General features: G+C 43.5%; 2 protein-coding genes across 3 annotated transcripts; one reads left to right on the forward strand and one right to left on the reverse strand.

Annotated features, from left to right (window-relative positions):
* The first annotated feature begins 386 nt into the window (after positions 1–386).
* Positions 387–9,489, forward strand: lingo3b (leucine rich repeat and Ig domain containing 3b). 2 transcript variants are annotated; one of them, XM_029453561.1, is made up of 3 exons: positions 387–991; positions 1,595–2,338; positions 2,533–9,489. In XM_029453561.1, the coding sequence occupies exons 1-3, from the start codon at positions 437–439 to the stop codon at positions 3,100–3,102; spliced, it is 1,869 nt and encodes a 622-aa protein (XP_029309421.1). In that variant the 5' UTR covers positions 387–436; the 3' UTR covers positions 3,103–9,489. The 2 variants fall into 2 exon arrangements, with proteins under 2 accessions (XP_029309421.1, XP_029309422.1); XM_029453562.1 differs by having other exon boundaries at positions 1,595–1,993.
* Positions 9,490–15,064: 5,575 nt separating this feature from the next.
* Positions 15,065–26,168, reverse strand: LOC115022809 (hepatocyte nuclear factor 6). Its single transcript, XM_075074150.1, is given in 4 exon segments — positions 15,065–15,328; positions 15,330–15,430; positions 25,089–26,138; positions 26,141–26,168. Coding segments are annotated over 4 exon segments (1,443 nt in total).
* Between the last annotated feature and the right edge of the window lie 318 nt (positions 26,169–26,486).

Below are 26,486 nucleotides of genomic sequence, written 5' to 3' on the forward strand. Positions count from 1 at the left end.
ATTCATTGTGTTTGTCAAAATGGAGCAGACGGTCTCAGTGCTGCAAGGAGAACTGGGGAGATGCAACATGCATGAATTCAGCTGAAGCAAGAAGTTCCCAGTGTCCCAGTTCTCCAACTGACAACCATAGATAAATTAGTGAAAAGACAAATTATCTTAAATATCTTACACAGATCTGTGTTCCTTTATTGGGGTCTCATCCTTAGTATTTTAATGCTGTGTCACGATATGTCTCAAATCTTCACAGCTTTCGGTCAAATATTACTTAAACTGAAGGAAACAGATCATTTACAGCCGTGTGGATATAATTGTTACGAGCCTGGTATTTCACATCCTTTCTCTCTTTGCTTGTTCCTTTCTTCCCTCTGTCCCATCTTGCAGGTGTATGGTGCACTGACCCTGCCTGCGACAGGCGAGGAGTCAGAGGACCAGGGCCATGATTGGCTCTCCTGGCCCTGGTGGGCGTGCCTTAGTGCCATGGCCGAGGATGTGGCGATGGGTCCTGGCTTCTTCACTGGTTGCCATAATAACCATGACGCTGCCAGGAAGTAGCCAGGCCTGTCCGCCACGGTGCGATTGCTCGGCTCAGCTGAGGTCGGTGTCGTGCCAGCGGCGTCGGCTCACCAACATCCCAGAGGGCATCCCCACGGAGACACAACTCCTAGACCTCAGCAAGAACCGGCTCCGCTGGGTGCAAGCAGGTGACCTGGCACCGTACCCGCGACTGGAGGAAGTGGATCTCAGTGAGAACCTCATCGCCACATTAGAGCCCAATGCCTTCGCCAGCCTCCTGAGTCTTAAAGTGCTGAAGTTAAGGGGAAACCAGCTGAAGTTAGTGCCCATGGGGGCTTTTGCCAAGCTGGGCAATCTGACCAGCCTGGACCTGAGCGAGAACAAGATGGTGATTTTATTGGACTACACCTTTCAAGATCTGCGGAATCTGAAACATTTGGAGGTGGGAGACAACGACCTGGTTTATATCTCCCACAAGGTAAGTTCTCCAGCATCTTGTCTGTAGTATCACTGTGTTACTAATGAAGCGCGGGATGGAAGAACTTTAATCATTTTTTGGAAATCCCAGGAAAGGAGATTGTTTACACTCACATGTTGATAGTAATGAAATATACTCTCTTTCTAAATAAACAGTAATGCCAAGCAGCTATTTGCCAGCCATAGTGCCTGTAGCATGTCCTGCTTTGCCTCAGCAATATGTAGTTCAACATTTGGGAAAATGGGCTTATTTACTTGCTTGCCAAGAGTGAGATGAGAGGATCAACACAACTGAGAGCAGAGCCAGTCTAACTGGCTCCCCTTGTTTCCAGTCGTTATGCTAAGCTAACAAACAGCCACCTGGCTGTAGCCCTATATGTAAATGTTGAACTATTCCTTTAACAGAGGAAGATAATGTTTATCATTTATAAAGGAGTTAGTGGGAACTTTTCACAGAACTCACCACAAACTCCTAGAATTGTATTTGCTCATATCATTTTAATGTACCTTCAGTTTATGTCACCAGTTAGGTGTGAACACACCGTCTCCATCATGCATATATGTAAAATAAATCAAATGTGTCTTGTATCTCCCTGACTCCAAGGCATTCTCAGGGCTGCTGGGGCTGGAAGATCTCACAATAGAGCGCTGCAACCTGACATCCATCTCTGGCCAGACGCTGTCTTACCTGCGCAGCCTGGTCTCCCTTCGCCTCCGTCACCTCAGCGTCATTGCCCTGGAGGACCAGAACTTCCGCAAGCTCTCTAACCTGAGGGGTCTGGAAATCGATCACTGGCCGTACCTGGAGTACATCTCCCCTCTTTGTTTCCAGGGCCTGGACCTCCACTGGCTCTCCATCACCAACACCAACATCACCTCTGTCCCCTCTGCTTCCTTCAAGAACCTGGCTCACCTCACCCACCTCAACTTGTCCTACAATCTCATCACCACACTAGAGCCCTGGGCCTTCAAGGACCTGCTCAGGCTGAAGGAGCTCATCATGGTAAGCACAGGGTTGATGACAGTGGAGCTCCATGCCTTTGGAGGCCTTCGACAGATCCGGGTCCTCAACTTCTCCTCCAACGACCTGCAGACTCTAGAAGAGGGCTCCTTCCACTCTGTCAACAGTCTGGAGACCCTCAGAGTGGACGGGAACCCCCTGTTGTGTGACTGCCGTCTGTTGTGGATCCTGCAAAGACGCAAGACCCTCAATTTTGACGGCAGAGTGCCGGTGTGTGCGGGGCCGGTGGAGGTGCAAGGGGTCAGCCTGAGCACCTTCACCGATTCAGCACTCTTCGATCACTTTACATGCCAGAAACCTAAGATACGCAACCGTAAGATGCAGCAGGTAATGAAGATGATTCCATTTAGGTTTAATATTTAATGAAAAATTAATAAATGCTCACGGTTTGATTTGTGAAGTTACTCTAATTTCTTCTACAAGCACAAAAATAATTTTCTATAATCCTGCCAGATTTTGTTGTGTATATATTCTGCTCTGTTTTTATTAGTCCGTACACTCCTTTCCTCCACCTCCCGCAGGTGATTGCTCGTGAGGGCCAACCCGTGAGTTTTCTGTGTCGAGCCGAAGGAGAACCTGCTCCTGCTATTATCTGGATTTCCCCACAGCGCAGACGGATCACAGCTAAGAATTCTGGGCGCATCACTGTTCTCCCGAGTGGCACCCTGGAGATCCGCTACGCCCAGCTCACTGACAGCGGGACATACATCTGCATCGCCAGTAACGCCGGAGGCAATGACACCTACTTTGCCACACTCACAGTGCGTGGCCAGCCGCTAGATGCCGCCTCAGCCTTCTTTCTCAACCGCTCGCTGTACAGCGGCGAGTTCTTCAACGACACAAATCTGAACAGCACGCGTGTTTTCCTCAAGTTTACCTTGGACCTGACCACCATCTTGGTCTCCACGGCAATGGGTTGCATCACCTTTCTGGGGGTGGTCCTCTTCTGTTTCCTGCTGTTGTTCGTGTGGAGCCGGGGACGCGGCCAACGCAAGAACAACTTCACAGTGGAGTACTCCTTCCGGAAATCTGAACCCGCTACTGGCAGCTCCACAGGAGGGACCAGGAAGTTTAACATGAAAATGATATGAAACAACGCAGCCAGGGGTCCCTCGGGGGAGGCATGAGCACGTCCCAAAAACGTGTTTGACGCACGCAAACACACACAGCCACTGACTCACAAAGAAGTTTGAAAGCACACAACAAGTTCCTGTTAATGGCTCTATTCAAAATTGAGAGCTCACTTAAAAAATGCAGCCATGACTCGATTTGTGAATGAAAACCAAATGACCCTGATCTCTCCGCCTCTCGTGGTTTTATTCAGCTTGTGGTGAAAAACATGTCTGAATGATACTGTAGAAAACTACAGTATTGGTAGATTTTAACTTGTCGTCCATGCTTGATAAGAATAATAGAGTTAAGAATTATAGGAGATAAGTTTTGGATATTGGTATGATTACTGAGCTGTTGGATACCGATACCCATTTTCTCTTTCATTTAAATTCCCCTTGACTGTTCTGTGCAGTCAAGGATTTTAAAGGACAAGTGATACAGGGAGACCTGGCTACCATCCATTTCTAGAATGTGTAGCTTTGCTCGTCTAAAGTCTGCCTCGTCACGCATGTAGAGAGTTAAGTTGTAATTTCACCGAATAAAACAAATTGTTTTGAAAAATAGTTTGAATATGTTTTTCTAAAGAACAGCCTCATGTACAGTGAGGAGCTTTCTTAATTACAATTATTATATGTCAAGCTTCATGGATGTAGACTATGAGCAGGATTTGGACCATTCACATTAATGACAATAAGATTCGGCCTTTTCTTCTTTGTGAGATTTTGCGACACCGTTAGCTGTGTGAGTTTGGGACGAGCGCACTGGCCGAGAGCTGCCGTGGCTGCCCGTGTGGCCCGGAGGGTTTGGTTAGGAAGTCAAGACCACCGGACACGGGCAGACACGGTAACATAGCAACCAACACATCAGAGAGCACCGGGCCGGTGGTCACTGGAGGGTCGCTGGCTACATCACAAGCCCTCTTTGTGCTTTTTCATCAACAGGAGAGGTCAACCTGCCGCCCTCCAACCTTCGTCCCCGCCCTCTAATGTGTTGGTAGACGACTGACCTTCCCAGCGCTGCCAGGGGGGAGCAGCCTGGAGAGTCAGGTCAAACTCAGAGGCAGACAGAGGACACACAGTAACACTGTCAGGGTCTTCAAGTAAACACGTTGTAGTCGTGGAATACACGCATAGCAACACATGTTTAACACCTTTTCTCAGGAAAAGTGAAACAACTAGCCAACAGAGTGAGACAAACATGCTCTGTTCTAATATAACATTCCAGCAATACTGTAAGTACAGCCATGAAGCCAAAACTGATGTAAATGTTTGAGTGAAGAAACAAAGCCATAGTATGTATAGGTTGTGTTTTTTCTACGGTAGCGTGTGCATGATTCCGTTATATGATAATAATTATTGTAACTGCCATCTTACAAGCTGGTGTGACGATCACAAAACCATCTGCTGTTGCTGGGCTTGCAAAAAGTTTCACCCCATAACACATGTACACACACACACACACACACGCACACGCACACACACAGAAGTGATTAAACCTCATCAAGGCTACTTCGATTGATATTAACAACAATCACAGTTACACATGAATAAACATACAAAGTGTGACGCTGTCTGCTCTCTCTCTGCCTCTGAGACGGTCGGTGTGCGAATGTCTCTGCCCCCCTAGCCCAGTGCATCCCCCCCTCCTCACCCCCACCCCCACACACCCCCACTGGGTCCTCCTTTGGGAGGGGTCCCTGGCTGGAGACCAAGGATTAAAAATGTAAATGAAGTCGTGTTAACCCTACCCACGCCATGTGCATCGTATAGTGGAGAGTAGTACTGTGGTTTTAAAAACAAAAAAAACAACAAAAAAGTTTATTTGTTTATTTTAATTTCCTCAGTTATAGTTCGCTGTGACCTTTTGGGTGTTTACCGTTTTAAAGTACCCCGTCCTCCGTCTGGGACTGTTCTGTTCTCAACACCTGATGAAGTTTCCTCACACGAGACAGCGCCTGTTTGCTTATCAGTGTGCATATTAACTGGAGCCAGACATCAAGAAAAAACATCATCTAAAGCAGTGGTTCCTAACGTAGAGTGACAGTTTAAAGCGATCAGGTGGTGGACCGGGTAAAAGAGAAGAACAACAATAGTCTGCTGTACAAAGTAATATTATTTTTCTGACTAACTAAATTATATCCCCTAGCAAAGTATTTACACATTACTAAAGTCTTTATGAGCGAAGACATTTCAAGTTTTAATGGTAAACTGATTTTACTAAATCACTATTTTGGAACTAGCTAGTAATTGATAAGAATTTATGAAGGACTTTGCAAACTAACTTAGTGACGGATTTATAAATAGCTGGTGCTATTCATGTCATTGACGTGTCGTTTGAAAAAACAACGCATCTAAAGCACAACAACACTGTATGAAAACAAGTTTACGGTTTGTAAAATAATTTGCCGCAGCTAAGAGAACCTCAAACTCTCGAAACCTTTGCAAAATCAATCCTGCCAACTCCATCTGTGTCCCTTGTGAGGGATGATGAAACCACAGCTTCTGTGTCAGGATGAATAACTCAACAGCTGTTAAAGATTCATGAGGCCGAACGAGAATAGAAGAAACAAATTGGCTTGGCCTGTTTTTTTATTTGATTTTACACCGCCTTTAACAGTGTCAGCGGATATTTTTGTGTTGAGAACAGGACGTCTCCTTCATGGACGGTTCCTCTCCCCGAGCCGAGCCTTTTGTGTTTCCATTCCCCGGTATTTCTCAGTGGAAACTAGCTTTAGAAGACAGTGGGAATGTCTGTAGTGATTGACGATGGTGTTATTATTCAAACATCAATCACTAGTGTAAGCGTAGATGAGGGTGTGTTTGGTTTTATTTTTATTATCTCCTTCTTCCCCTCTTTACCGTCCTCCTCCCCTCTTCCTGTTCCCTGTCTTCTTAACATCACCACCCTCGTTGTCCCTGTTCACAGTATTAGGCTGGATTATGGTTGTGTGGTAGTAGACACGTATTCTGTGAGTCAGTGTTGTCGTGCTATGAATTGTTGCTCCTCGTGATGCCATCGAACACGGAGCAGTGATTAGATCAGTGGAGACAAAAGATGAAAGGGGTGACCCAGGTTCCCTATTAAAAAAAAAACAATAAAAAATAAAAAACATTGGTTCCCATTTCACACCCTACTCATTCCTGAAAAAACACTTCTGGAACTTTCCCACTCTGCTCAGTGCTGGGATCATTCTCTGGATATGAAAACCCACAGACTGCACTGTATGTATTTTCTCTGATCATATCTTGCCACACTTTAACTTACAATTGTGAAGAGGAGGGTTGTGTTGTTTAATACCGAGACGATGAGCCTGCACTCACTTTCTGCCTCCTGTGGTTAACTTTTTTGTCAAGGAAGCCACCCATTAACTAAAACAGACATTTTTAAGGAAGGTCAAGGTTGAAAATAAGCGCTTGTATCTATTCAAGCCCCACAAGTCTTTGAAAGCTAGCAGAAGCTTTTATTTTTTTATATTTCCTTTCCCCTTCACTTTGATTAAATCTGTTATCAAAGACTTTAGAAACATGTTAACATTTTAATTGATAGACACTTTTGTTCCCAGTACACACAGCTTTGCAGCGAAGCAGTCTCCTCAGTCTCGCTGACAGACTCTCTGTGTTAGTGGAGCTTGATTCATCTCCTCTGCCGTGATACTTGGGAATGTAGGTTGAGCGATCCCCCGCTCCCTCCTCCGGTTCGCCCTTGCCTGGGGTGTACTGTAGTCTAGACGCCTTATTTACAGCAGCAGTAACCTCACTTTTAGGATACCTTCCACCGGGGAACTCTTCAAAGACGCAGACCAAAATAAGACAATCCTTTGGACTCCAATAATCATGGTGTCATAACCAGCTGAGCCTGAATTATTCCGCTTTTAGTTTTTGTAACATTGTTTCCATTCTTTGTCTCAGTTAAAGGACCAGTCTCAGCTGTTCTCTCAATATTTGGCCAAGACGTCTGCATGTCAACATGCATTCCTTTGTTTTTCCTGTTATTTCTGACTCCATATTAGCTCTAAATAAATCCATCTCCTCCTCCAGATCCTACAGCTGCTGTTTCAATTGGATTAGACTTGAGTTGAATTATCGGAGCTGAGAGGAGCAGTAATGTAATGACGGAGAAGTGAGCGCGGCTGATTGGGTCATTACTTGGCTTATTAGTTCGATTTCCATAACAGACCTCTCAAAACAGCATGCCATACAAAGCCTGGAGGCAGAATCCATGGGGGTTTTTTTTAATATTTTATATAGATAGAAGAATCTATATGGGTGAGATAGAAATATTACACATGGTAGTTTCTTTTAACTGGACAAAGAGATGGTAATACGAAGCAGCACAACTGCTTCATCTTAACCTTGACAATTGCAACTGATTCCCCCCCCCCCCTCCCATTTTTTCTATGTGGCAATACTGACCCCATGTGGTCAAAGTGAGTAACAGCAAGTAATGGGACCATTATACTGCTGATGTACCAGTGTTAATGTACGTAGGGGGGGGGGGGGGGCGAAAAAACAACAGCTCTGTGTCTCATACAGTGAAACACGAAGGAGAGCAAATTGACTGTTAGATTTATAAGTCAGTGCTTCACTGATTCTTCTTATAGTCATAGCGTGACCTCCTCTCCGCTGTGGGTGTCCTGTCCTGGGTTTGCTGTCAGCCACCTGTGAGGGAGTTATAAACAGAGGCCTCCATCTGATCAAAAGCAACAGTTCTGACCTGGTTTGCTGGGACTCGGTGTGTAGATTATAGAAATACTTTCTGACGCCCCCGCCAGTCTCTCCACCTTCACAACAAACAGTAACAAACCCATGATACAAAAAAAAGTCACAGTATCATTCTTTCTCTGTATATGACTGACCGGCAAACGGTTGGTTCCTCTCTAGAGAATAAAAAAAACTTTCTTTCTTGTGTTCTTAGCAGGTTTAATCTATGCATGCCTTTTGTATACAGTGATTGGTCTTGCCAAACTCTCACCTACACTTGTACGGAGAGCTATGGGGGCCATTGTTGCTGGCCATGGGACTGGTTGAAACAGACTTACTGTAAGAGCAGGTGGGACCATTGAAGTGTTTTTAATCTGGCACAAAGCAAAGGGAGAAAATAATGACCTGCACTCACAGATATTTAAAGAAGTTTGCATTTTACAGAATAAGCATTTGTTTACTTGGGATGATTGTACTTTTACACATATCCATCCACACACAGGGGATGTGTAAGCTGTAGATAAAACGATTGATATTCCAAGCAGGATGGTGGGACTGATCAATGCTGTATGGGGATAGGATTATTAATGGCATACTTTCATTGATCTATCTTGAACCTTGCCACTCTCCCAGGATCCCTCTGGAGTTGGAGGAGGCGTACAGAGCTCTTACAGACCTGGTTGGCACCCATTCCTAGGTTTCCTCATTACCTTTTAAGATGATTTTCCTCTTAAGAACGAGATGGTGCCAGATTTCGACTTTTTTTTCCCCCAGGTCTGAGCTGATGTAACGCTGTCTTACCTCTCCCACTCTTCAGAGGAAGCTGTCACTATGGTATAGCTCTGTATTTGTTGGAGCCCTCTAATGGAAAATATAGTGTATTTCTCAATTTGGCAGGGGAGAACGTACTCTCTCTTTTCTCTCTCTGTCTTCTCTCTCTCTCTCTCTCTCTCTCTCTCTCTCTCTCTCTCTCTCTCTCTCTCTCTCTCTCTCTATCAACCAACTTGGCACCGACCTCGTTAAACATTTCAGAAGACTTTTCATCGATCACTCGTAGTTTTTTGCGCTAATGCATATTTGTTCCCTGTTGACACGGTCGTTACTCACCCCTGAAACCTAGGAATGGGTGCTGAGCGCTCCAATTAAATGCAGAGCTAACATAAAGACAAGTTGTTCAGCTTGTCAGATTGAATGGTGTCAACTGATCAATCATTAAAGCACATGACTGCCTCTTAATAGAGGCTGCGAGTACTACATTTGGACTCTCGTCCTCTCTGACTGTACCTGAATTATAACGTTAAAATGTTGGATCCTTGGATGTGAAGAACAGAAACTGTACATATTAGATCTATTAGCCATATCATGTCATCAAATCTGTAGACCTCTTTGCCATGTCTGACAGAGGAAAATGACTGTTGAACTGTAAATAGTGTAGGTATAGTAATATAGGATTTAACTGCTGCTTCTTTTCTCCAGGGATCACCCATGTTTTGCTCAGTCCCATGGCTGCTTGGTCTCAAAGGGAAAGCTGAGACAATAATGTACTTGTCTATAAAAAAAAACATATGAGTTCTTTTTTTATTTCAATGTATGTTTTCTAAACTGTCTGTCTTGTAAATTAACTCCTTTTCGTCATAAAAGCATGATGTAACTCTGTCAAAAGTGTCCCGTGTCTCTTCTCCTTTCCTGCTTGTGTCGCCTGGAGCTCGAGGTCACACACGAGCTACACCACATGCACAATATGATTGTTAAACCTGTTCTTTCAAAGAACATAGGCATTGATCTACTGCTATGACAGCCTCCACTTGTCTGGAAGGTTTCCCACAAGAAAACATTTTGGGTGGTTAGGAAACCGCTCCAAAATATCTACAGTACATCTATAAATCTAAGGGGGATCTAATGGATGTCTCTTTTTGAAATAGCTTTGCAAAGTTACAGTTTGATTGACATCTAAAGTTGTATACTAACTTGCAAAACAGTATGATGAGTAGTTAGTACATACTGTACTATTTGGTTTTGGGGTAGGCCTCTAGGCTTTAAGTTATAGTATGGGAAAGCACAGGTGTTAACATTAACATGAACAATACCAGCACCCTGAGAGCCATCATTACATTATTTACCCCATTGCTTTTCCTGATGATGTCAAAATATACAAAGTTGGAAGCATGCTGTGTACGTTGAGGTAATGTCCTCGTCTTCTTCTGGGAGGAACCTGGTGGAGTAAAGAATTAAGGACATTTAAATAAGAAAACAGAGTATTTTATAGGCTGGTTCAAATATTTTTTTATCTTAATGTATTTGCATTTGACTATTTTTAATAAATAAATACATACAGGATTTAGTATCTCCTCACCAGAATGTCTCCTGGCAGTGTGGAGAAGGCTCTGAAACAAGCTTACAGAAATGAAATTGAAGTCCCTGAAAACTTGTTTTCAAATAAGTATATATGTCTGGTTAATTCTTTCTGCAGGCGGTGTCAGGTGCCTCAAAGTGTTTCTGAAATCCTTGCTCTGGCCCTGATGCTGTACATTTCCTGTACAGGAGTGTCCACATACTTTCATTTTTAAACCACCAGATGGCAACAGAGCACCACAGTAAGAAACCATCACACACAAAATAAAGTCAGCCAGCCAATTGCTTGTTTCTTTATTTGTTTTAGTCAAAACACACAATTTAACCATACTGGTTTTCACTTGGTGTATTATTTGTTCCAGTTATTACTCAAGTCTCCCTCCACAGGCTGAAGGCAGACCAACGTGACGGACAGACTCACTGTGTTACTGGGACTATGAAGATCAGAAGAAAGGCTCTCTGAGTAACAACCGTGTGTTTGTGTGTGTGTGTGTGTGTGTGTGTGTGTGTGTGTGTGTGTGTGTGTGTGTGTGTGTGTGTGTGTGTGTGTGTAGGCATTTGATCAACCTCTTCGATTAGATGTCCGCTTAACAAGTCAGACCCCCTCCAGCACCACCTCCATCGTGGTCAGGGGAGGGTCCTGGGTGCCTCAGCCCCCGCAGTAAAGGTCACTCTGCAGAGGTTAAAGGTGACCACACACACACACACACGCACACTGATTTCTCTGAGAGCCATCCTTCCTCCTCTCCTCCCATCTCCTGTCCAGTCATTTTCTCTGCCCTCCTCAATCACACTGTTTCTCTCTCCCTCCTTTTTTTTTTTGTCTTTGCTCTATTTGAAATTGATTGTCTTCTACCATCACAAAGACACTTGGTTCTGATTGATTGATTGGTTGGTAAGGGAAGAGGGAGAATATCGACACTGGGGCTTCCAGAGCTCTGAGGTCTGTCAGAAGGAAAAAAAGCAAATGACGCCATTTTGATACATTGGTAAAACCCCCGCATTTCTATTCGCCTGGCTGTCTGTTTGTTTATGATTCAGCCAGCTCCTACAGCAGACAAACACCCAGGCCGATCGAGTTTTAGATTAAATAAGAATGAGCTGAAATACAGGAACAAAAGTAGAAAAACTTACAGTCACACCTGTGTGATGAAACAAAGGGTACATACAGACATGGAAGTGTGGAGACTATTTTCACACAAAGGGAAGGGTTACAACAGGAGGAAAGACACACAGCGATGAAGCTGATACACATACAAATACACACATTTTATACAATGACACAAACAGCACATACTAAAAAAAGAATGTAACCAAAACCCAGTTGGTTTTTTCCCTGTTTCTCCCCCTCTCCTCCACCTGTAGAGGTACAGTTCATCCTGCAGTTTATTTACACTTATATAGTATCCATGCATAAAAGAATCGTCCCAACCCTAATGACAGAGGTGCTTTGGTTGGTTCTCTTTTTTTAATATGGGAATCACTTTAACACACATAGGAGACAATCTTCAAACACAAAATAAGCCAAAAAGTGATGCAAAACAGGATTTAGTGCGTCCTTGATGTGTCCTTTTCACTTTGATCTTTAACAATTCTTTCATAATCTTTCATCACAGATTTCTTCCTCCCCTGATGCTACAACATCATATATTATGTCCTTTCCTACCAGTTCAATTATTCGTACTCCTCCTTTTAGTGTTTCTCTTAACTCCAAGAAGGACAAGGTGCAAACAAACAATAAATTAACCAACTCAAAAAGATGCCAAAACATAAGACGGCCTATACCGCACACGCTCCTTCAAAGAAATGTTAAAAACGGAACAATCATTTTGCTGTGACCTTAATGTCACTCTCATTGCTAAACATTGTCATTATTGTTTCACTACATTAACCTTTACAATAAAGATTTGAGGTATATCAAGATGAATTGTCTACACATGCCTGTCTCGTTGTGATGCTACTGGACGGAGGGACCAGCGAAGAGGGTTTGGATGGGCGGGGGTCACCGGCGGGCATCGTGTGTCTTTTTGGAGCTAAAAAGTCTCTTCGCTTCTGCACTGAATGATCATTTTATTGTTACAAAGGTTAAAGTTTTAGATGCGAGCCAATGAGAAAGCGGGTCAGAGGGCTTTGTAAACAGTCAGATACACACACACACACCTACACTCGGGTTACAAATTACACAAAAATATCTCTGGTGGGAGTGTGTGTGGATGTGTGTATCGTGGAGAAGACTCTGTGAGATGACATCGTCTCACCAGCATGTTAAAAATATATTAAAACAAAATGGTGGCGGTAAACAATCTTTTCCCCTCGTGTGAAAAAAGTGCCTGTTGAATTCAAACAAAAGTGGCTTTTTTTTATGCCATGAGGACCTCCTCCTGTGTTGCTCCCCCTTCATCCAGTGTGTGCCCCCCTTCACTTTAAACACTGTGTGTGCGTGTGTGTGTGTGTGTGTGTGTGTGTGTGTGTGTGTGTGTGTGTGTGTGTGTGTGTGTGTGTGTGTGTGTGCAGAGCAGTCCAACCCCTGGTTGAAGGAAAAAGGCACTCAACTCTTCCCACATAACAAACACCTCTGTGTGTTTGCCATGCAGCGCGACTGCTCTGTGGATGTGTGTATGTGCACAAAGAAGCATATCTGCATGTGTGTGTTTGCATGTGTGTGTGCACGTCCCAGGTCCAGTGTGAACACGGCAGGCTTGAAGTATCTTTGGTATTGATGGCTGTGTCACAGTCCACTCTATACTGTGAGGTAGCCACACACACAACTGTTTCCATCACTAACTCGTTGCTTTGGGTCTAAGCTTTAAATATCTGCACTGTAAAGCTACAGCTTTCCCCTCTGGACTCTAGAAGACGTCTTAAAGTGACACCTCCACCAGGGAATCTGTTATAGTGCACGGCCAGAACCCAAACTGTGGAGGAAAGTCACTTAAATGTTTCCTTCCAGTGTTAATGATGGGGCTCTGATGCTCCTGCTGCACCCTTCCTCCTCCTGCCTGCGTCTCCTCTCTAATATGATTATCTCCCGCTAGAAGATGCTACACCACAAGTGGCTTTGCCCACAAAATAAAATAAGAAAATACACAAAGTAATGAGGCGGTTCTCATGGTAACCAAAAAACACCATCAGCAGAGGAATGCAGTGACAGTTCAAAGGGCTTAAAGTTCAGAGATCAGGTCCTTCCATCACATATATTCACAAATATGCACAGTTTGTAATTTGTGGTTTTCCTTCTTGGCCTGTGCATAGGATCAGTCTGTTGATTCTTTTTTTTCTTTTTTTTCATCTTTAAGTTTTTTACATTTTGTCGACAAGGTGCTTCTTTACATATTAAGCACAGCATAGCACAATAGTCACAAGAGAGAAACCATGTGTCTATGGTACTATTATTACCCGCATCAATAGTTAAGGAGGGGAGAAATGAAAGAAAAGACACAACAGGGGGAGTAGCAAGAGTAGATAAATAGAGAATAGCTAGAGAGACAGAGAGAGAAAGAGAGATGAAATTAAATATTATTATTTACAGTCATTTTCATTGTGTTTCATGTCGATCACATCAATGTTTTTCTGAGGTATGGAATAGGCAACGTGCCCACGTAGTGCTCGCAGTTGGACGGTTTAAACGACACAGGCCTGACACAGCGGGGCGCATGGGGCTGCACCTGTTCTCTGATTATCATAAAGAGGCAAACATCATTGGCACTCAGGATCCTATATTGTGACATTTGACCTCTGCGTTTGGCCACTAGAACAGAGCAGACCCCCCTCCCTCACTCCCTACACTCGGGCACGACACTTTTTTAAACGTGGGGAGTGTCATCCCTGTTTGATTGTTCTCCTTTTGTAACCTGAAAATAACCTCTCAAGTGGCTCTATATGGCCATGTCGCCGTACAACGAGGCTTAAGAAACAAACATTCAAATGTGTATCAAAGGGTTTGTGAGTAATCATGTTTTATCATTTTGTCTCAGTTTGGTGTTTGCAGGGCTACACTTCTGCTTATATTGAGTATCTTTACCCTAATAGAAATCTACACTGCAGGCTACACTGTGTTGCTGGAGACATGAGCTGCAGCTACATGCTCAGAACATGTTCAGATGGGGTTTAAATGGACAGCAGGTGGCACTGTTACTCTGACGTGCAGAAGGCCGAATCACTGCAGAGGACTTACACTCCAGGAGCAAAACATGGTATGTGAACATTACGCACATGCACACGCACGCCTGCAATGATGCAGAGATGGTATGTGGTTAGCGGGTCAAAGGACCTGTCGAGAGCGTTTCACAGACACTTGACACACAAACGCATCTCTTAATCAGCCTCAGTGTCTGTTACTGAAATGAGGAGTGGTTGATCAGGGCCCAGCAGACACATCCGCTGTCTGATTTCTGGCTGATTTGTGAAGATCAACGTGTGGTTGCTTGAGGTTTACTCTTAAAGCTATCTGTTTACCTGTCATGAGTGATTCTTTGGTGTGTTTACATCCTGACAACCAGCAGAGGTTCCTTAAGCAAAACATGTCCTTTTCAAGGCTTCAACACAGACCCACAGTGTGGTTTTAGTGTAGATTTTCTTTGGTAATCAGGTGGATTTACAAAGAGCCACATGTGATCATTTGACTCTCTTAAAGCTATTAATTTTTTGGTTTGAAGAGCCACAATTATAAAATGCATGTTTACCCCCTAAGAGTAACATTCAGATTAAAAAGAAAACACGTTGAGAAGATCTGATTCATCTGCACAAGCCATCAGCACTATGTGCAGATGAATCAGATGAGTGGTCAGAAGCTACACACCCTGTAGCTCTGCAGGACTTGAGTGCTTTAGTGAAAAACTTCCCCCCCTCCATCCTCCATGCATCTGTTCAACCATCCGTCCTGCCACCGTCAGGCCTTGGAGAAAGTCGCTGCAGAGGAGGTACCGGGTTGGATCGGTGAGGAGTTGTTGTTGTTGTTGTTGTTGTTGCTGTTTCCATGAGGAGTGTGCACGTGGCCGCGCACCCCGTGACTGTGCTCCTCTGTGTCCCAGCGGTCCGTAGAGCGGCGGCGTGCGTTCATGAAGAAGTTGGAGACGGTGGACAGCTCCAGGCCAAGCTGCTGGGAGATGGTGATCTGCATCTCCTTGGAGGGGCGGCGGTTCTCTCTGAAGATAGGCTACCAAGGTGCGACGCTGCAGGTCGGTGAAGACCAGTCGCTGCTTCTTTGGCACCTGGTTGCGTTCTCGTCCTCGGTCCTCCTCCTTACGTTTACATGCTGGAGAGAGGAAGGTTAGGGACACAGGGGAGGAGAGATAAATATGTTTTATTTCCATTGAAAATATTCTCCGGTCCTTTAAAGTTACTGAATACAGAATTGAATGGGAACTAACAAATAATGCAACATATGGCTACAAGATAAGGGTGGGATGCTTTAGACTAGTAATGATGACATAAAGGGGAGTGCCAAATAAGTAAAGACTAACAATTAAAAAGGGAAAATTAGATGGTGAAAACAAACGGTTAAAAATGGACCAATGCAGCAGTTTGTGTGCATGCACTTATGTTTCAGTGCAATACGAGTTGTAATATATATATATATATCAGTTGAATGTGTTTTGCTCACTGTTAAAATGTAAATATACATCATGACCATATGATACAGGTTGCAAAGAACAAGTTTGAAAGAGTTTAAATGAACAGTAACATGTGTATGTAACACAGGGAGGGTAACAGGAGGGTGCCGGCTACAGAAGAGAGAATGGAAAAGCAGAAAGGAAAGCAATAAGTCAGTAAGTCGACACTGGCGAGTGCAAAAAGACCAAATTAAAACGTCTCTCTGACTTTCAGATTCTCAGAGTAAAAACTGAGACATCTGATCACGGTACAACTTCAAAAAGACGTTCAATCTCGCCTATATCAATGCTTTCCAAACGGAGTACCAGACCACCCTTGGGATCGTTTAATGGCCATTACCGTGGCTTTTGCAAGTTCCAGCCTTTAAAATGTTGTATATCTTATATTATTGTTATTTGCCAAAGTACACTAAACGTTTTTAAATTGATTTCTTACCTTCCACGCAGACCTTTCCCACTTATTTCATTGTGGTATGACAATCAACTTGAAGAGATCTGAAACTTGCTTGACAGCATAGATTGTCTTAATGTTCTTGTCAAAGTCAAATTATAATTGTTGTGGGAGTCTACTTTCTGAAAACTCTTACTGCTGGTGTGTTCAAGAACACTCCGAGATTTGAGACTCGTTAAGAAACAAACGACGAACATGTAGCCTGGACTTCTTTATATCTATAGGCTATAATATAGCTTGTGGATGCAAATCATACTTTCCTGCAGCTGAGTATCAACACCCAGATGTCTAACAATTTCTGTAATAGATGTGTGTTTATGGGATGCATTGTTCTCAAGTACTTTGCTAAACTACGTCTACTGTATTTAATGCAACTTGTTAAGCTCCTGGAGTGTATTTAGGAAATTCTCCTTCACACTCCCTTGCAAATTATAACTTATAGTGTACATATATGTATGAATAAACAAAAACAAAACAAAAATGCTAGACAATGGAAATAGTTTTTAATGGTTCCTGCTAACATCTGCAGTAGAACATGACAATAACATAAAAAAACAAATATCAATGAGACTAATTGTTCATTGGGATGGATTCTCTACTTCAAGCAAGTTTCAAATCTCTACAAGTTGATTTTCCAAAGTGCAGTGCAATGAACTGAAACCAGTGGCTGCCGGGAGGATAGGAAATCAATCTGAAAACTTACAGAAGGCTTGGAAATGGTCATCAGTAATGTAAAGTGGGCTGTACAGTGAGTGTGTGGATGATGGGCTACAACGTGAAAAAACACTGTATAAAGTCCTTAAAAGTTAATTGGCTAAAAGTGGGAAGATGACGAGTTAAATGTTGTTATTCTGTGAGAACAATTAGGTTTCGTTTGATTCTCTTGGTCTAATTATACAGTTCTCTTAAGAAACAAGAGGTTTTAGTAGATAAATAGTTTTCATTGTGTGTCTTGTTGAAACTGGAGGAGCGTGATGTAAAATGCTGACAAAGAGGCGGTGTGCCGTGCCTGGCTGCACCGTCAGTAGGCTCGGCTGTAGCTGTGGAGACTGAAGGGAGTCTGTTCTGTTCTGCTGCCCTAAAAAGCTGCAATGATCGATTTTCCGCGGTTTTCTCCTTAACACGTGGTCCAGTAATCAGGGCTCCCTTCCCCACCCGATCGATCCCCATCGATCCGCGAGACCGAGGTGTGTGTGTGTGTGTGCGCGTGTGTGGGTGTGTATGTATGTGTGTGGGTGGGTGGGAGTGTGTGTGTGTGTGTGTGTGTGTGTGTGTGTGTGCGTGTGCGTGTGGCACGTGCACTGCCTCGCATTGGGGAGTATACCCTGGGAGCGCGCGCGCTTAGTGACAGACAGATGGAGAAGAAATTGTTTATCTGTGGAAGAACAAAGGAGATGTGGCAGAAAAGAGTGGCAGTCATCCAGTCTGAGAGCTCTGCAGGAGGACAATGGAATGTCTCTCATCATAATACGTCACTTATTATTATTATTATTATTATTATTATTATTATTATTATTATTATTATTATTATTATTATTATTATTATTATTATTATTATTATTATTTCTATAAAGGCATGTGGTCTGCTGGCTTGAAAGAAAGAAAAGTGAGGAATTCATCCCAGTGTTGAGGTGTTTGTGCACATGTGTGGGAGAGGAAGGGGTGAGGGGGAGAAAAGGAGGGAGAGCTGGCTGCAGTGTGGAGGTGGTGTATTCAAATGATTGATGACTTTACAGCAGGTTTAGACAACAGCAGTAAACTGATTTGACTGTGGGGGGGGGGGGGGGGGATCAATATGAATGTGCACATGTGTATGCATGCCCGTGTGTGAGCGTGCATGTGTTTGAATTGCCATTGTTCATGCTTTGTTACTGCAAGCAAAGCATAATTAAGATATTTTCCTGAACAGAGTGGAGGTTATATGTTTGTCCCTGCATCAGAGCCTCCACAGATACCTTCTGGACTTCTTCAACTGATTCCCTCTTGTTGTTTTTCTCAATTGTTTTAATTTGCCCTCAGATTGATAGCCCCCATATTGATTGATCCGCACTTCAGAACCATTTCACGGAACGTTTATTCAATTGGTTCAGGCCCAGCCATGCCAGAATCTCCTCGCGGCTCTCTAAGTGCTGTCTCAAACCAAACTCAATACTCCCTAATGTAATGACTGAATGCTAGTGCTAATATAGTGATAATTTAATATGTAATGCCTGTTTTCGAACAACTTGTGCTACCGGCCATTTTACAATGCCAACACCACTCTGGGTCTCCTCCATCAGCTCAACTCTGCAGCTCTGAGGCCTGCAGAGCAACACAAGTGAAATCAAGGAGTTAGGCCTGGGCCGGGTCAATACATATTTCAGATAATCAATAGATCCATTTCAAATGAGACCCCTGAACATCCCCGTCCACAGCAATGAATAGGACCACAGGGAGGGTGAAGAGGGAGCAGCTCATTAAAACGTCCTCTCTTGAGACCAGAACCACAGCGTTGTAGGTTATCTTCAGTTGCCTCATTACCAAATGGGCTTTTCTGAAGAGACAAGCGGTGACGTTCAGCAGTCTCAAGTAGCACTTGCTTGTGTCGTCTTTTTTATTTGTCCTGGTGTCAATGATGCTATAAGCTACTTTGCTTAATGTCAACCTCTTGCTGATCCAAAGATTAAATCCCTGGATGTGCAGCATGTTAAGTTGTACTCATGCCTCCTTTACAGTAAGAGCCGCTCTGCTTTATCACTAAGTGGCTGCTGTTTTCTACTTTGCCATAAGACTGTGCACTTATACATGAAGATGGGAAGAGCAGTTTGGATGATGGTTGACTTGTGTCTGTTGTATTGCAGGACATGTGATAGCTCGGTAGAAAGCTACAGCTAAGAGCAAGCTGGATGAAAATCACTAGATTGAACACCAATCTATCATATTCAGACAATTTCTTTAAAGATCCCCATGCAGACGTGTTTCAAGACATATAAATATACAAATAGTCAGATATGTTTTCCCACAAAATAAGTCAAATTATCCCATTAAGAACTCTTAAAATCTACTATATCTCCTTCACAGAAAAATCTATGAATATGCAAATAATTTTCATTTCAAAAGTTTAGCTATCAGACACAAGTTGTCTCCTACTTCGCTGAAAAGTCAATTTGAACTTTATGTGAACAGGAAGGGTCTAAATCACGCTTGTATAAATTGCATATTGACCGACGATTGGCTCAGGTGAACACAGACAAACATGTGTCAAACTCTGCACATGTATCATTCTGCACAGTGATGCTCAAACATCCAAGTGAAGTAGCAATCAGAAAACACATTTTTCAATGGTGGGGGACTTTAAATGTCCTCCAATATAGGACAGTCAGTGATTAAAAAGCACAATATATTAGATGTGTTACAGGTTGACTGATCCACGCTAACAATAGGATTTTGTCTGAAAACACTGCCTGGTGTGTTTTGAAATGTTGAATGTGGTGTAACATGATATTCTCAGATGACAGCTACGTCCTCAAGGTATCACGGTGCAATTAAACAGAGATGAAAGCCAATAAGTAGATGTGAGTCACAGTTAAAAGGCCATCTATCTATCTGTATATCTGTATCCTGTGATGTGATGAAATGAAAAAGCTTGTTTGATATGACTGTCATCCTCCAAAGGCAGAGAACCACCAGTATAAATGAAAATCAATTACTTTATAGTTGTAGGAGTGCACTAGGTTATGTGTTTCTTTACTTAACAAACATTATGTGTGTGTGTGTGTGTGTGTGTGTGTGTGTGTGTGTGTGTGTGTGTGTGTGTGTGTGTGTGTGTGTGTGTGTGTGTGTGTGTGTGTGTGTGTGTGTGCGTGCGTGATGGGGCATGAGGGGGGCAGACGGTGAACTAACCGCACCGTGCTGCTGCTAGTCGGCGCCTGGACGGACGGATGAGACCGGGCTTTGTGTCCGGTGAGACGGGCCCTCTCCCGCCCTGGACGGACTACTGCAGGCGAGAAACAGTTTGGCGTCAATCACTCTCTGTTACACCTCTCAGATGTACAGTTATTGATTATATTGATCATATTATAGGCCTATTCATTGCTGGGAAAAGGAAGACGCCATCAACCCACCGCATTAACACATAGTAGCGGTGAAAACAAACCAAACCGTCCAAAAAAAAATATACTCTCGATTGATTAGAATTGGATTATTTGAAAGCTTTCGTTTATTTGTCAATGTAAAGCCTGTGTTGTCCAGTTGAGACGAGTGATCGGCAGCTTTACAGCCTATCAGATATCGGCTTGAAGTCTATAAACCGTGTTTAGTGCCTCTCCTTTCCCCCCTAACTAAATGGTGTACTTTATTTACTCCAAAACAACTCAGAATAAATTGGCCAATTGAATCCAGAGAGCACAGGCGTAGACATTTGCTGCTAAAGTGCCTAAAACGAGTTCTCGGTGCAAACGAAACTAAAAACGAGCCCCTGAGGGGAAAGTTCAGAGAAATGCCTATAGCGTTCAGAAACATTTCCAGGAGCGCTGAGAAACATTTCCTAAAAGGCTGTAACATTTTCTATTAGTGATGATGGCCGATTTAAATTCGGCATTTTTGTTTTTTGAGTAGCTGTTTTTTTAAGCCTCAAAACAAGGTGACAAATGTTTTAATTGTCAGGAAGCTTTCTTTTCTTTTTTATTATTTTTTTATTATCGGAAATGTTTTAATCAATCACAGTGTTTTACCTAAAGTATCAACACACTGTTTTATATTTATTGTTTGAAGGATTATTAGTAGTGTGTGAGGTTGAAGACTATGAAGAAAAACGTTTTTTAGGAAAAGCTGGGTATCAGTGTAGTGGAATTTAATTGTGGATTAACTTAATAGAAACGAAGTCTGTCTCGGTTTCTCCTGTCAGGCACTTTAATAAATTAAATTGACTAAATAGGAAATTATGTAACTAGAACTGATGAGGTAATTCTCTGCTCAGATTTACCTCTAAGCAATTATAAACACACACATTTACAAAATCTCTCTCTCACACACACACACAAACACACTACAGAGAGTCTAATGTTGAAACACGGTTATTTGTGTTATCATTGGGGATAATAAAGGTTTTATTTGCACCTTTAACACCAGTCTTCTGCTGTGTGAGAGCAGGAGGCCTGTTCCAAACTGGCATGAGGCAATTCATGAAGGTTTACCAAACTAAAGTAAGACTGTGCTCCAAATGACTAAATTACTACAAATGAAGATCTTGGAGAGATGCATCAAACCAGAAACATTATTCTCTACCTGTTTAAATATGTATGTTAATATCTATCATGAGAAATTAAGGACATTTCTACACAACAATAGGCAGTGGAGGGATGTAATCATATATTTCTCCCACCTATCTCATAACAGACATCCATTGTTAAACTGAGTTGCAGCCCTGCATCTTGTAGTTTGATGAAGTTAAAATAATGAGATGGTTGATTAGAACGGGGGCTCGGTGGTCATAACGGTCACAAATATTTAGTTGTATGTCATGAAAGGTAACTTCAAGTAATTGGCTTGCGGTTACTTTAAAATGTGCGTTAATATATATATAGCTTATTTATACTGTGTTAGTGATATTGTAATGTCTGGACACAGTCGCTCTCATTCATACTGACTGTCAAAATATTTCACTCAGGTGTGCCAAAATGAGTTCTGTCTGTTACAGAGTGAGATGACCAGAGAGCAGAAATGAAATAAGGGTGAAAGTCAAAGGATCTGCTTTGCTGATGCTGGTACAGAGCCAGAAGAGAAAGAAGGGGGAGGAAGGAGGAAAGCAGGGTGGGAGAGAGAGAATGAGAGAGCCGAAGAGAGCAGAAGAGAGGAAATCAATACCGATTCAGAGTGAGTCAGATAAGCCTGAACAATGTATAGTGCAGACACACTCTATAACCCAGTCACACACACACACATATGTGGAAGCACTCACAAAGGCACACGCTTACACACGCACACGCTGGGTGAAATGTGCTTGCATGCCTCCATAAAGGCGCATTACAAACCCCATAAAGCATTGCAACCTTTAAAATCAAATGACATCACAACCTTGGATTGCTTTGAGGATTCGCTGACATGAGCAGAAAGCACTCATTACTACGACTCGATAGGCAACTGGACGCTCTGATGCTCTTTGTCTACTGTAAGAGGCTCTTAAGCTCTGCTCTTTTTTATGTTTGTGTTCAAATACCAGCCTCCCTGCCCTGATTTCACCACAAATATTGCAGTTCTTTTCTTACAAATGCTCAGAGAGGCTTCTTTTCCAGCCTCATAAATGTATGTTTTTTTCAGCACTGGAAGTGTACACCATCCTTGTTGGTGTCAGATCTGTGCTGTTGATATTTTACACAGGATGTTTTGGGGAGTTAACAGCATTCTTCAAAACCACTTACACACTCTCTGTTGTGGTGTTTAGGTGTGTGGTCCTCAGCTGTTAACCACAGATTTGACTTTGCTTACCTAGAAGATGCTGTTACAAGCATTAACACCACCGCTCTCTGCCTCTCTTTCTTCCCCTCTCCCCTCCGTCTCCCTTATACTTATCAATTATTAAGGTCGGTATTGATCCTTTCACTACCCTGCCTCTATCTGGCTGTTCACACAAAGCCCAAACCTGCCTGCCCTTACTCAATCAATGGCATCTCCCGGCTCTTTTTTTTCATATGTCAGTTTTGCTTTTCTCGCTTTTGCACTTAATCCGGGCCGAATGAAGTTTTATACATCCCAATTTATTCAATTCAGATTCTTCTAAAAATATGAGAAACAGCCTACTGATATTAATCTTTCATGCCACAAGCAAGTTTGATGGGTATTACAAGACGGGAGAGCAGGGAGAGTGGAAAATGGCTGTGTGCATTGTTTGACTTTATGAAACTGCTCTCATTCATCCTCCACCTCCAGTCCAGTCAATGATTTTTTTGTTTTGTTTTGTTCTGTGGCTGCAGATCTCCTGAAGCCAAACAACCTGCCTGCCTGTTGCCAGGTTAACCAGTGAAAGATAAGCGATATTATTGTCATATGCTGCAGAGAGGGAGAGAGAGACCGAGAGAGAGAAAGAAAAACAGAGAGGGAGAGCACCAGGGAGTGGGAGAGAAGGGGGTTGGGAAGGGGAAACGGCCTTATTGATCTCCTATGTGCAAAGCCAGGCAAACACTGAAAGGACAGAACTACACTATTAATGACACTCACAGCCTCAGCTACTAATCCTCATCTATTTATCTATTTATCTATCTATCTATCTATCTATCTATCTATCTATCTATCTATCTATCTATCTATCTATCTATCTATCTATCTATCTATCTATCTATCTATCTATCTATCTATCTATCTATCTATCTATCTATCTATCTATCTATCTATCTCTCTATCTATCTATCTATCTATCTATCTATCTATCTATCTATCTATCTCTATCTATCTATCTCTCTATCTATCTATCTATCTATCTATCTATCTCTATCTATCTATCTATCTATCTATCTATCTATCTATCTATCTATCTATCTATCTATCTATCTTATTATTTATCATTCATGCTAATAGAAAATATGCAATGATGTTTGTTGGTTCATCAGTGTCAAAAAGTACCAAAGCAGATTTTATACTTTTTTATAATAGGTACTCTGTAGTCTTATCTCTTATTAAAAGACACTATACTTATTCTACTAAATCTAATGTTGTTGTCCATTAACCGTAAAGAAGGATATCAATGGTATAACTGTGATGCATTTTACAGTAATACAGATACTGGATATCTGGAGTTATTGAAACCAACAGTGGCATAATCACACAAGGTGCTATTTACAGGCAAAATGAGGCAGAATTCCCATTAATGTTATCGTCCTTTGTGTTCGTCAGTATCACAAACTCTCGATGCTCTGTATGTTCTTATCTTTAGGCCTACTGGTCCCTGCTGTTAGCAATCCCCATCCCAGTTGCAATCAATATTTCATCAGAACAGTTTAAGCTTATGGTTGCCTTGAAATAGATTTGGAGGCAGACTTTCAATAGTATAAGCCATATTTTAAAAAGGTTTTTAAAGTTTTACATCTGTAATTATATGAATTGTGTCCTGGGTGCGGGAAAAGTATATTCCGTTTTTATAGGTTTTTCATGCTGAAGTTCATGGTTGCTCATCTGACTCCACTGTGGAAGAATCGTCTCACACCAGCCATCATACCTGTCTATGTTCTAAATTTAGAGCTTTTACTACAGCTACTCAAGCCAGAGAGACCGTGCGGTTATTGCGACTTTCAGCTCCGATACGAGTATTGATCCGTGTGCCACATTTAAAAGGGAGAGTGGGAACTGGCGTATTGATCAGGCAGCCTGGGGTCACCCCGCTTCTCCTGCGCAACTAGTTGTCCCAGTAACCCCACCACCACCACCGCTGTGTGTTTATAGTCAGACACAGAGAGGGAGAATAAAAATGCGTCAGGGGAGGGCAACTATTTCGAGGTTTATTGTGAATCAATGGCGATTTGCTATATGCCGATCAAAAATATAGATCTGCAAATGAAGTATACAACAGCCCGCGTAAACGCAAATGTACACGCCCAAAAACAAACATTACTATTGTTTATAGAGCTCAACATTCACTACAATACTAGACTATATTTGTTTCAGGTTTTAGGAAATAAAGATAGAGTTGATTGTAGTTGTGAAGCGGCTGTGCCTCTGCGAGCTTTGTTTTAGTCGCTTGAACTGTCTGTGGTGCTGAATCTTTTAGGCCTGCGCACTTTAGTGTGCCTGTTAATAACTTGGTGGAAGGTGGCCGGGCTGTTACTTCAGATTAATCAGTTTTAATGTGAAATACTAATACTGAAAGCACAGTTACTTACCGGCCAGCCGGAGAGCCGACATCCGTTGAAACTCGGGCTCCTGCAGCCACTTCCACATCCTCCTGAAGGTCTCTCGGCCTGACTTCAGTTTACCCCAGGGTTTGGGGTTCCTTAGCAGGTCTGAGAGTGTTCCCTGCGACCGGCTCAAGATCCTCTGGGCGAATATGGCCTGCGGAATGGAGTACCGCTTTAACTCGGCTGTTATCCGCTGAGCCACCTCCTTTGTGTTGATTTCCTCTGCCTGCATGCCTGATCCTGCTACTCCCTGCCCGGCTCCGTGGCCGTGCCTCTCACGGTCCCCCAGCATTACCGCACCATTCGCCTGTGAGTGGAGGTGACTGTGCGGGTGGTGGTGCATGCCGTTAAGGTTGGAGATCATACCGTGACCGTGTCCCCCTAAACTCCTGGCCAGGTGCTCTTGGTCACTTCGGGACAGCATGGAGGCGTGGGACTCAAACCCTGACACCGGAGAGAGCATCTTGGCGTCGTTGGAGAGGTGCGCGCTCGGACCATAGGCTGACAGCGGCTGCTGGGAGTTGTGCAAAGAACCCAGCCCGCTGGACAGCGGGGAGAGTGAGCCGTGACCCATACCGGACACGGACATCTCTTTGGGGTAGTGACTGTAAAGATTGCCCATGGAGGCGAGCCCCCGGTGGTCGTCCCGCATCAGCGTAAAGCTGCCGCTGACATTCCCGGCGGAGAGTCGTTGATGGGCGGCAGCGTGGTGGTGTGAGTGTGGGTGGTGAAACTTATCCGAGACGGTGGATATCGGAGGTAGATGCTGCAGAGGGGTCAGGGTGGTGTACGTATTACTAAGGCTCATCCCGGTCTCGCACATGCTGATGGACGGGTGCAGGTGTCCAGACAGCGAAGACGGGTCTGTCCGGTAGTCCCCACCAGAGCCCTCCAGGAGCGAGGCCATGCCAGAGACCATGGCTGACCGCGCGCCGGGACCGTGTGACACCAGATTCCGGGGAGCGGAGCTGGAGGACTGTGACGGCCGTGCGTGCGGAGAGCTCATGAGGTCTCCCGCCTGGGAGTGCGAGGAATGCTATGAAGGTTCTCCATGGTGAGCTCCATAGCTGAAAGGATATATGTTCCCTGGTCCCACCCTCCCCACCCTCTCCCCCTGTCTCTCGCTCCTGATTCTCCCGCTCACTCAGGGACGCGCGCTCTCTCTTTCCCCCTAGCCCTCCTGGAGCGATAAAATGACCAAACCGTTTGACTGCCAATCCATTGACGAAAGCTCTCCGATCAATCCTGCGTGGAGCAGATAAGTTCTGATGTTCCGAGGACAGTACAGAACCGAGCGTCTCCGCAGCGCCGTGGCGCTTTATGCATTCATGTGGATGGGAGCTCTCCAGGGCTATATCTCATCTCTGGTCCAACAGCGCTTCC

This window comes from Cottoperca gobio, chromosome 17 (genome assembly GCF_900634415.1).
Source record: "Cottoperca gobio chromosome 17, fCotGob3.1, whole genome shotgun sequence".
Taxonomy (NCBI): Eukaryota; Metazoa; Chordata; class Actinopteri; order Perciformes; family Bovichtidae; genus Cottoperca; species Cottoperca gobio.